The 12,280-nt window shown below is 43.5% G+C and overlaps 1 protein-coding gene across 3 annotated transcripts in view; it reads left to right on the forward strand.

The window, feature by feature from the left end:
* The first annotated feature begins 6,064 nt into the window (after positions 1 to 6,064).
* The window catches only part of PAMR1 (peptidase domain containing associated with muscle regeneration 1), a 70,702-nt gene continuing 64,486 nt past the window's right edge, over positions 6,065 to 12,280 (forward strand). The window contains exon 1 of one of the 3 annotated variants that reach the window (XM_029061623.2): positions 6,065 to 6,391. In XM_029061623.2, coding sequence (XP_028917456.1) covers positions 6,319 to 6,391 — 73 coding nt within the window. In that variant the 5' untranslated portion in view covers positions 6,065 to 6,318. The remainder of the gene's footprint in view (positions 6,392 to 12,280) is intronic. The other 2 variants (XM_029061621.2, XM_029061624.2) reach the window with 2 other exon arrangements.

Here is a 12,280-nt window from a genome sequence, read left to right on the forward strand (position 1 = left end):
AAGGATCTGCTGGGGTTGACCAACTCTAGGAAAGACTGAACCCAAACATTCCCATGATGCTCGGTAATTCCTGTGTTTCAGACTGGGCACTTCCTACGTCTCTAACTATGCCCTCATCCTGACTCAGGCTTACATCTTCTGTACTCTGTAATTTTTCTTCTGGTGCTGTGATAAACATCACATTCATGTAAACAACACACTTTTCATCTGATTATTCTGCAAACTGACATCTAATCATCAGACCTGTCCTGAACCCCAGATCCCTCTAGTCTATCAGGTCATAAAACTGGTTCACTTACTTACAGTAGGAAATCCCCTTTAAAAACTGATTTTCCTTCTACTAGGAAGCATGGATCAGTAGAAAGAGCCTGGGTCTGGGAGCTGGAGGACCTGAGTTCTAATCCAAGTCTGCCACTTACCTGCTAGGTGAACTAGGACAAATCACTTAACTTCTCTGTGACCCAGTTCCCACATCTGTAAATCCCATGTGGGATGTAGCCTATGTCTGACCAGATGATCCTGAATAACCCCAGTGCTTATTACAGTGCTTGGCATATTGTAAGCACTTAACAAATACCACAGTTATTATTATTATTCTTGGCATCAGTAATAGCTCTTACAAAGTAATCATGTCTCCCTCTTATACTCATCCAGGTTCATCACATTTATTATATTTATTACATTACAGTGCACCCATGAGAGAGGGGTTGAAAGGAGAAGACTGGACTTTAGATACTGCTTCAGTATTTCTATTAACTATATCTCCCAAACTCAGAGGTGACTCATAGAAATGTCATCTCCCTCTTCCTCTGTGCTATTTGTCTGGAGTCCACAGCTCTAGACTGTAGTTTACAATTCTGGACTCTAAACTTTAGTCTGCAGTTACAGAGTGTACACTACAGTTCTAGATTGTAAACTCTAATCTACAGCTCTAGCTTTTAGATGCAGTCTCCAACTCTAGGCTTTTAGCTCACCCCTCTAGGCTGTAAGAATGTGACTGCTAAATCTATTGTGTTGTACTCTCCAAAGTGTCTAGTACAGTACTCTGAAGAGAATACCACTGATGCTGATGATTTGCTACAGGGAGGTGAGTGAGTGAAAATCAGAGCTAAGCAACCTTATAAAACCCACATATGAAACTTTCCTTTCTCTCATTAGCTAAGGAAAAGTGGCATTTGAGGAATCTATGGAGGTTATCAGCCCATTTCTTCACTGTTGGTTAGGGCTAAACTTCTTTCTCTGACAGGTGAGAATCAATCAATCAGTGGTATTTATTGAGTGCTTACTATGCACAGAGCATGTACTAAATGCTTGAGAGAGTACAGTATAGCAGAGTTGATAGACAACTTCTCTGCCCTCAGGGAGCTTGCAGTGTAGAGGAGGAGTTTACAGAATCAGAGCTGTTCTTAAGATCCACAGGGATGGATCAGCTCATTTCATTGTTGAAACAATGCATTGGTTTCCCACTTCACCCGTTGGGCTGGCTGGGATCCCATTGGTCTCACTGGAAGGAAGGGAGAGGAACGAGATCTTGACAACACAAATTGCTACCAGTGGGCTTGCCTTTCGTTGACCTGAACTCACTTTCCAGGATGGTGCAGGTCTCATTCTATCACTATCCAGCTGTCTGTCCACATATAGGCTGCTAACCCAATTCCCATTGGAGTTCCTAAGCTCTGAAAGATGACAGGAATTTTTAAAACACCCTTCATCCCAGGTAAAGTCCCAGCACAAATGAGGTTTGAAATATTTTCTTATATGCTCCATAAGTGGACAAAGCTGTTACTTCAGAACCCTAATTGCCTATTTAACTTTCACCTGCAACCCTTCAGGAATGGTATGAGGGGAAAATCACTGCAGGCAGACACACAAAGATGAGTGATGAGGGAGAAAGGAGAAAAGCAAAATAAAATCTAAGCATTAAATAGTGCTTAGAGACATGCATTTTGCTGCCTGTAAGAGTCCGTTAACTGTTTATCCTTTTCTGGCTTTGTTTTGCTGGTCACCTACCCAGAAACACAATTGGAAACAAAAACCTTAAACTCAGGTTTCCTGATGAAATATGATTACAGAAAAAAACAAATCACAAGCCACCTCACCACATTAATGCTTCCCATCTCCTTGGAGAGACATTTCTAATGAAGCCCAATTCCATTCATTCATTCAATCATATTTATTGAGCACTTACTGTGTGCAGAGCACTATATTAAGTGCATGAAAGTACAGTACATCAATAAAGAGAGACAATCCCTGCCCACAATGGGCTTAGGGCAGCCAGTGTCCAGACTGATGTCCGGTGCTCCTGGAGGTCTGCTAGATGCATTTTGGATTGGTGATGAGGGGGGAGGTGGTTAGATTAACTTTTGGAGAGTGACGAGAAAGGAATGTGTAGACCTGTCTTTACTCACAGTCCCTGCCAATTCCTCTCATCCCATAGCTGCCTTTGGAGGAACACTTACATTTCTATTTCAAATCTATTGCTGCTCATAAATGTTGAAGATTTCAGTCTGGAGATGTCAATCTAAGCTCAGACATTTAGCTCAGCAGGCAAAGAACTGGCTTTGTTGGAATCTAAAGCCAGTTAGAAAACCTTCACTGGGATTTGATTTTATCCATAATGCTCACTTTTGAAGCATCCTGGGTGGGAGAACTTTTTCGTCCTGAGAGGGCTTAGGTTTCTGGCTTTTCATAGGGGGGAAACTGAGGCTTGACCCAGCCCTAGGTCAACAGGCAGTATTAAGTAGAGATCAAATCCACTTCACATCAACCTTCCAAAGAAGCCAGCCCCTCCTCTAATGCTCTGCGACATTTAGATCTGGTTGAGGGTCAACAGAATAAAGCCTAAGAAAGATAATGTTTCTTGAATCCTCACACTATTAAATGTTTACTTTCACTCCTCAAAGCCAGAAGTGGCAATAGTTTTCCCTGCACAGTTTTTCCTCAAGCTTGTTATGGGCAGGAAACGTGTCTGTGAATTCTGGTGTACTGTACTCTCCCAAGTGCATAGTACAGTACTTCGAACATAGTAAGCACTTAATAAATATGATTGATTGATTTCTTTCTGTGTGTCCTGACAAGTTTCCCTTCAACCCAGACCCTCTAAGTTCCTTCACTGGCTTCCACCTAGACATTGAGAACTTGCTGCACTTCCCCCATTTATATTTTAATATTTGTCTCCTGTTAACTGTAAGCTCCTTATGGGCAAGGATCACGTCTATGAACTCTACTGTATTGTACTTTCTGACGTGTTTAGTAAAGTGTTCTGCACACAATAAATACTCAATAAATACTACTGATTAATTGATTGGTTGATGACATATCCTAAAGGAGCAGTGAATCACGTGGAGTAGGAAAGAAGAGTCAACCTCCAGCAGATACAGTATAACCAGGTCTTTGTTTTTCTGATGACAGCTTCTAGATTAGGAGTTGTATATTAACAAATTAGAAGTTATTTGCTATTAGCCAGGTCCTTTCATCAGAGGAGCCCGAATCCCTACACAAATTACATGCACCCATAGCCTTTGTGAAGCAGAAGGCATAAGGCAGAAGAAATGCTCTAGTTATAAGAATGAAAAAGTAGGGTAGATGGTCCAGTGATTTTCTCCAAGTGAATCTGGGTCACAGAGAATCTTGATGCTAATTTACCTTTCCTTATTACTTCACTCTATGAAATAATGGGGCAGTTCTCTCATTCTGGGGCTCTGAGACCCAAAGGCTACCACCATTACCCCACTGCTTTTATGTGGCAAGCATTTAAAGCTCAGAAATCCAACGACCTGTGCAGTTTTAATATCCACATTTATATAATTTCATTGAAAAGGTCAGTAACGTGCTCCTCGGTCAACTTCCTCAGAGATACTCTCAGGAATGAGGAAAGATGTCTTGGCGCTTTCAGCAATCCTTTTTTTTCCACCTATAAAGAACTGATTACATAGTGAGAGAAAAATGTGGGAGGAGTAAGAACCACAGACTTACCAACCCATTCCCCTGCCCCCAGTGATGCTAGAGGGAAAGGGAGCCAGACACATTTGCTGCTTGCTCTGTAGGTGAGCAGTTGGGATTCATTAGTACTGGAGTGACTCAGTGTGGGCAGGTCACTTTTGCCACATGTTAGTCATTTTGATGGAATGACTGTTTCTCGACTCCGCAGCCTCACCTTTCTCTCTCCCTGTCACCCCTGTACACATTCCTGAGTTTTACATTTCCATGTTGTCAGAGGAAATGAACCTTCTGCCATGATGCCTATAAGAGCTCTGCAAGGCCCATGGAAATTAGAATCATTTTTCCCTGCAGACTCTGTGATTCCCACTTATCAGCAGGCACTAGTTTTATCAATCAATAATAATAGAGTACCTATGATTTTGGTTTCCTTTTCTTTAGCCCCTTCCAAATTTAGAGGATTTAGAAGAATCTGACATCAGTTTCACTATCCTCATCATCATGTTCCTAATCTGTTAGTACAGTTCTCTCTAGCAGGGCCAGCTCTACCATATAGGTCAAGTATTTAGTTGGGGGCACCTCTCTTCTCTTTCAAACTTCCAATTCTTAACCCATAGTTCAGCTCCTAGCCAAGTCCCTTATTAGAGAACCAAAATGCCTTGACACAGCCCTGCTCTGCATGTAGTCAGTTTTCTGTAAATCCTGATGATAATGGGCCTGTAAAGTTTTTTGAGTTCTTTAGAGCAAAATGATCTGTTCTTTTGAAGTGTAATTTTAAAAATATTTTTTAAGCTTCTTTCTAAATAACTCAGTCTTTCCACTTCCCTGGGCAGGGGTTGGAAGATGCTAAAGGAGGAGAGCCTTGTCCACTTCTGAGGAGCCAATTAGCTGAAAGATGTAATAATAATAATAATGATATTTGTTGAGCACTTACTATATCCAGGCACTGTTGTAAGCACTAGGGTAGATACAATATAATTGGGTTGGACACAGTCCCTAGGCCACATAGAGCTTACAGTCTTAATTCCCATTTTACATATGGAGAACTGAGGCATAGAGAAGTGAAGTGACTTGTCCAAGGTCACCCAGCAGACAAATGGCAGAGCCAGGATTAGAACCCAGGTCCTTCTGATTCCCAGGCCTGTACTCAGAGAAGCAGCGTAGCTCAGTGGAAAGAGCCGGGCTTGGGAGTCAGAGGTCATGGATTTGAATCCCGGCACTGCCACTTGTCAGCTGTGTGACTGTGGGCAAGTCACTTAACTTCTCTGTGCCTCAGTTACAGATTTACCACATCTGTAAAATGGGGATTAAGACTGTGAGCCTCATGTAGGACAACCTGATTACCCTGTATACCCCAGCGCTTAGAACAGTGCTCTGCACATAGTAAGCGCTTAACAAATACCAACATTATTATTATTATTACTCTATATGTTTTCTCTAGCTCAGATTTTAGGATTGGAGGTTGGATCCTGTGGGCTTTGCTTCCATACTTGGGCAGAGTGAAAGATAGTATCTGAATCAATATGTAAGCCCATTGGTTCCCAATGTGATCTTGACAGTAGAGACTTTCCAAGAACCTCAAACCCCAAGTCCCCCAGTAGGGCTCAGTCATCATCTCTGGGCCAGTTGGAAGTCTATTGGTAGCTCTAGCATTTTACTGGTCCAGAGAGAGATGTCCAAGTCACCCTAGAGTGCTGATGGCCACCTGAGGCAAGGGAAAGAGGAAAGAAGAAGTCATGAAGCAAGGCATTTCTTTTCCCGACACTCCTTCTCCCCCTGACCCCACAACCAAGGACCCAGTTTGTAATTAAGCTGTAATTATTCAGTCACTGCTAGAGAATGTGTGTTATCACAAACACATGTCTCAGAGAGCAGCTCATTTCCCCAGTGTTACTGCAAGGTCAAGACTGGGTTGAGGGGGCGTGGTGGGAAGGGAGAGGAAAATCAACTACATTCTTCAGCATGTGCCCAAGGTGCTATGGTAAAGGTATCCTCATTCTCACTTGCGGTGCACTGTTGCCTGGCTCAGACACTGAGTAATGTCACCCCTGATGAGAAGGAATCAGGACATCTTGCCAGAGTTTTGTTTTCTTTCCCCTGATTTTCCTTTCTGGTTGGGTCTCCCCCCATCACTCCTCCTCCCCCAGTTCTAAAGTGAAGTGCTTCCTGGAGCCCAGAAAGGGTTAAGGCAGCAGCTGAGAGAAGTTTAGGCTGACGTTACGCTGGCTGAAGGTAGTTCCCTTCTGCTGAGGATGGGAGAATGCTGAGGTCTGAAATCTGAGCTGCCTGGAAACCCGGGGTCTTGGTGATGTCCCAGTAAAAGCCGCTTGCTCGCTTTTCCTACTTGAATAGTCGCTCCGTGTAGGGGCGCCCGGCAGGATGGAGCTGGCCTCCTGGATCCAGTTAGGATTCATGTTCCTGCAGCTCCTTCTCATCTCCTCCTTGCCCAGAGGTACTGTAAGTAGCAGAAATGATCTCAGAAGCGCCTACTGTCCCCTGTGGGATTGGTATTTTAGCTTGTGCTGTGCTCTGGTGAACAGAGTTCTGGAGATGAGATGGGAATCCCTGAAGTGGAGAGCTTTCACTTTTCTTTCTGCTGCTAATTCCTGGAAACTCCTTACTGGGTTATTTGTATTCCAAGATGGAAAACACGGGGGCAATTCTTGTTGCCTCCCAGGAAAGTGGAACAACTTGAAGTGTTTTGCCTAAAAGCATTTTGATGGTTAAGCAGAGGATTCCTCAAGTCTGGGTTCCTGTTTCTATTTTGTGGAAGATATTATCTCGCTCAGACACAGGCAGAGAAATGAAGGAAAGGATCAAGGAAAGAAAATTCTAGTTTGTTTCCAAGCGGTGACTTGTATGAATAATATTTTGCCTTAAAGTTAGAAGCTTCGCTGGAACGGAAGGGCTGGAGAAGTTCAGTGTTTGCTTTTAGACAGTTCCAGCTGCTTTGTGTAGTGCAAACCAAAGCTTCTAATGTGTTGTTGTCATGTTATATTCTGAAGACAGGGGCAGGCAGCACACTAAGCTCTCTTTGACATATGGCACTTTGGGCCTGGGAGTCCCTGCAATCTGCTAAATAAAGGAGCAGATGAGAGTCAGATTTGATCTGGAATCTTTATAATGCCAGGAAACTGGAAGGAAGTTGGGGATGGATCTTGGAATGTCTACTCTTATATGCCTCTTTAGAATGAAGTCTCATACGTTAAGTTCTTCCCGATTTGGCAGAGTAGCCTACCCAAACTTGTCTTAGCCACACACACGCCACTTGGAAGGTGGCTTTATGAGGGAGATTTTTTTTTGGTGTTGTTATGGCATTTAAGCACTTACTATGCACCAGGCACAGTATTAAGCCTGGATTAGATACCAACTAATCAGGTTAGACACCATCCATGTCCCACCTGGGGCTCACAGTCTTAATCCCTATTTTACAGATGAGATAACTAAAGTACAGAGTAGTGAAGTGACTTGTCTAAGGTCACACTGCAGACAAGTGGTAGGAGGATTAAAACCCAGGTCCTTCTGTCTCCCAGGCCTGTGTTCCTTAGAGTAGGCCATGCTGCTATATTTTTTAAAAATATTATATGTTAGGTGCCTTACTCTGGGTCAAATACTGTTCTAAGTGCTGGGGTAGGTACAAGTTAATTAGGTCAGACACAGTTCCTGTCCCACATGCAGCTCACGCTCTAAGTAGGAGGGAGAACAGGTATCCCCATTTTACAGTTGAAGAAACTGAGGGACGGAGACATAAAGTGACTTGCCCAAGGTCATAGAGCAAGCAATTAGCAGAGTTGGGATTAGAACCCAGGCCCTTCTGACTCCCAGTATGGATTCTCTCCACTGGGTCATGCTGCTTCTCAATGTATTCTCAGTGTTAGTGTATTTGGAAGTTATTTGAGGATCAAATATTCCAGAGAAACAAGTGGAGGGACTAATAAATACAGCATCATTCAGCAGGGTTTGGGACTGTAACTAAAAAGATTTCAGTGAGTAAATTCTCAATTATCCCTGTTAATGTTTGACCAGAGGAAACATGGATCAGCAGGATCTTCCAGGAATCCCCAAACTCTGTATTAGCCAGTTTGGTCATTTGAATCTCTTCTTTGACTCAAGTTTCTTCCAGATATCAAAAAAATAGATTTAAAGGATACCCTCTCTCCCTGCACCTGATCACCGGCCAAGGGTGCAGGAGGTGGGAGAAGCAGGGTGGTTGAATAAACTCTCTTTGGATTATTGGGATGGTTGTGTTTATAAAGAGAGAAGATTAGTTTCAAGACATGAGGCAGCTCTGGCTGTGGGGATGACCTAATCTGAAGGTTTTATTATGAGATGAGCCTAGACAGATGTCTTTCAGGCCTCAAGTGGCAGCTCCCTATCCCTGGTAAACTGCACGCCAGAAGACTGCTTCCTGCCACGCTATTTCTATGCATCTGACCACCAAACCAAACAGAACTGTGGGGGTTAACTTGGAGTCTACTACTAATTTGGACAGCACACAGGATCCACAGAAATGTCTAGAGTTGTTTGTTCCAGCGTTTCAGTATGGGAAGGGATTTTTTGATATCTTTATGGCATGAGAAGACAGGGGGTTCAAACAGATAAAATTTAAAATAACAATCCCAAACTCCAATTTATGATCAGACAATGATCTGAGAGAGTCATTTGTTTCTGAACCAAGAATTTCCTCTGCACATTGCTCTGGAAAAATTGCCTGGAGAGTTTTTTCATTTGGCAGCTGGACCTGCTAACGTAACTGGAGTAAAACTTAATTGTTGAACATTAAGATCTAAATGAGTTTGGTGTGGAATAGGAAAGCATTTCTTTAGAGGAGTTAATCCACTTTTGGTTAGAACATTAAATGTGGCATGAACAAGAACATGGAAATAGATTGGCTTTATTTTTTAAAAAATATTAAATTTAAATATTATAATTTAGAGGAAAGGGACAGCAATTTAGCATTTATTAATGTCAGAATACAAGCTTCACAGGACAGCTAAATGCAAATACAGTTGAAGCAACATGCCCAGCTGAGAAACACCACACTCTACAAGCTTCCCTGAAGAGTTTAGCTCTGTCGATGATGTTCTGCTTAATAGGAAAACCTCATTTCCAAGATTTTACACTTGGGATTGCCCCTTAATATGAGTAACTTTCCAAGTGCTGCTTCCTACATTGATATTAGCTCATGGCAAATGAACATGACTGCAGATGGGGAGAAACAGACATCAGCAGGACAGGAGAAGCCTAGAGAACAGTACTGTGGGCAACACTGTCCCTTTACAATGGGAAGTAACACATGCAAGGAGATAGGTTTACAGTACTGTAATGGAAATAGAGGGGAGGGGGCCTCATCAACCCCTGGAAAGTAGTTCTGGGAGCTCATGGCCTTATTACTGGGCAAATCTTTCACCGATGTATGAAGGATTAACAGTAGTACAGTGAGGCTTTAGGATTGGTCTTGAGGGGAAAGTTGGTCCTTTGGCTTGGGCCTGAGCTTTGGTGGGATTTGAGGCTATTCTGCTCCTACTGTCACCGTTGACACTGCTGCAGGGGTAGAGGTGTGTGTGTGTGTTTGTAAGACTGGGCCAGAGTCCCTCGTGTGTACATGTGCTTGTGTCACTCACAGGAGCAATTGGCCGCTACTTAAATTTGGGAGCCGAGAAAACCAAATAGAAGGGTGTATGGATGGGAGAAGTCCAGAGAAAGGTCATCCTTCACTTTGTTCTATCCCCTCCCTTCTGATAGTGGGACCAAAAGGAGACGGTAAGGTGAGCAACTATGTTTCTCACTGATGAAACCAGCTCTGCAGGGGCCCCCCAAATTATGGTTGACTTCCACCACTGGAAAAAATGGGAATGTTAAAGAGCTAAGGGGAGAACCAACTGCTGTTTAGCTTCTAGTTGGACAAAGCATTTTCCTTAGGGTGTGTGAAGTTTGGAAAAGTGCCACACACCAATAATTGAAGAGAAGGAGTGATGAATGAGGAGGCAAACCGAACTGAATATGTAGAGTTGGACTGAGAAATGTTGCAAGCCTGTCACAGATTCAGTACATGAAGGGCACAGTCACTAAACTTCCCCCACATTGATTTTCCAGTAAAGGACTGGGAAAATCCATTGTTTACATTACCCACATTCAGTAATGGGGAGGCAGCGTGGCTCAGTGGAAAGGGCCTGGGCTTCGGAGTCAGAGGTCATGAGTTCGACTCCCAGCTCTGCCACTTGTCAGCTGTGTGACTGTGGGCAAGTCACTTAACTTCTCTGTGCCTCAGTTAACTCATCTGTAAAATGGGGATTAACTGTGAGCCTCACGTGGGACAACCTGATGACCCTGTATCTACCCCAGTGCTTAGAACAGTGCTCTGCACATAGTAAGTGCTTGACAAATACCAGCATTATTATTTAGTACTAAGATCCAGGAGTGAACAGCCAAGAGCATAGTTTGAGGGTAGTAGCAACATTGCCTTGAAGTGTGATGCCTCTTTAAGAAATTCATTAGAAAGCCTAACATTTTGGCCTAGATATATAGGAGAAGGAAATGGAGTCAGGAACTAAGGACTGAAACCTCGGACCCCGAAAAATAAAACTGCAGCATGAGGAATAGCTTAACCAGGCAGGAATCTAGCCCAGCCAATGATATGTGTTTATCTTGGCCGGTGGGTCCTGGTCAAGCCGTTTTGCTGACCCCAAGCATTGCTTTCTTGGCCTCTCCTCTACACTTCTTCTGTACTTCTGCATTTCAACCAGCCGAGAAGCTGAGAGGGTGGACCCAGGATGGGAAGGACATGAGGTTAATATACAGGGGCACACTCCACTTGTCCAATCACCCTGGGGCCTGGAATTTCTGTAGCAGTGAGGATGCTCCCACCTCTTTCCCATTCAGTGGCTGATACTGGGAAGTGGTAAGGAATAGGTACCAGTGGGGAGGGGAATTTGTACATAGAGAAAAGTGCACAGTTTGCTCTTGAGGGGACAAAGTTAGACTTGGGGACCCACAGGACTTCTTTCAATCCTGATGTAGCGGCACCTTTAGGTGGCTCTGAGCAGCCTATCCCTCAGCTCTTTTACATTCTGGTAATAATAATAATAACGATATTTGTTAAGCTCTTGCTACATGCCAAGCATTGTTCTAAGCCCTGGGGGTGATACAAGGTAATCAGGTTGTCCCATGTGAGGCTCACAGTCTTAATCCCCATTTTACAGATGAGGTAACTGAGGCACACAGAAGTTAAGTGACTTGCCCAAAGTCACATAGCTGACAAGGATTAGAACCCATGACATCTGGCTCCAAAGCCTGTCCTCTTTCCACTGAGCCACACTGCCTCTCTGATGAAGTTTAGAATTGCGGCCCAAGTCTATGGAAGACCTCTGCTTGGACGGTCGTTGTTTTTTATATGAGAGGGTTGGATGAAGGAAGCAGGAAGGTGTCAAGATAGCAACTGTGCAGCATTTACTGCACTTAATGTTGTTGGGAGGATCAAAGTGCTCTTGCTTTCAGAGTTCAATTTATCAATAGACTGATGAATCAATGAGAAGCAGCTTGGCCTAGTGGATAGTATATGGGCTTGGAAGTTAGAAAGACCTGGGTTCTAATCCTGGCTCCACCACTTGTCTGCTGTGTGACCTTAGGCAATCACTTAACTTCTCTGGGTCTCATTTATCTAATCTGTAAAATGGAGATTAAGACTGGGAGCCCCGTGTGGGACATGGACTGTGTCCAACTTGATTTGCTTGCAGATACCGCAGTGCTTAATGCAGTGCCTGACACATAGTAAGCAAGTGCTTAACAAATACCAAAACAACAACAAAAAAATCAATGATTGATAATGAGCGAGGGAGTCAGAGGACCTGTGTTCTAATCCTGGCTCTGTCACTTGCCTGCTGTGTGACCTTGGGCAAGTCCCTTCACTTTTCTGGGCTTCAGTTTCCTCATCTGTAAAATGAAGGTTAAATACTACTCTTTCCTACCTAAATTGTGAATCCCATGAGGGACAGGGACCGTGTTCTACTTGATTATCTCAGAAAAGTTCTTTGTGAGACTAAATAAATGACACATTAACTACTGATGACAGCAACTCAGAAGTGTTCAGAAGCAGTTCTTAGACACTGCACATTTAAAAATAAAAATACCAGGCATGAAAATGTCCAGGGCCAAATAGCCATACTAGACAGGGGACAGATCAGCTGAAAACTGGATTGTCCAGCATAAAACTGGATGACTAGCCATATTATGTGTTGCACACACTATGTTGGGGGTCAATTGTTTACTGTAGCAGTGCAGCACCTGCTTCTCCTCAGTGGTCCTCCCTCCTTACTCATCCTCCAGCTGACCCCTTTTTTTT

This window comes from Ornithorhynchus anatinus, chromosome 3 (assembly GCF_004115215.2).
Source record: "Ornithorhynchus anatinus isolate Pmale09 chromosome 3, mOrnAna1.pri.v4, whole genome shotgun sequence".
In the NCBI taxonomy this organism is placed as follows: Eukaryota; Metazoa; Chordata; class Mammalia; order Monotremata; family Ornithorhynchidae; genus Ornithorhynchus; species Ornithorhynchus anatinus.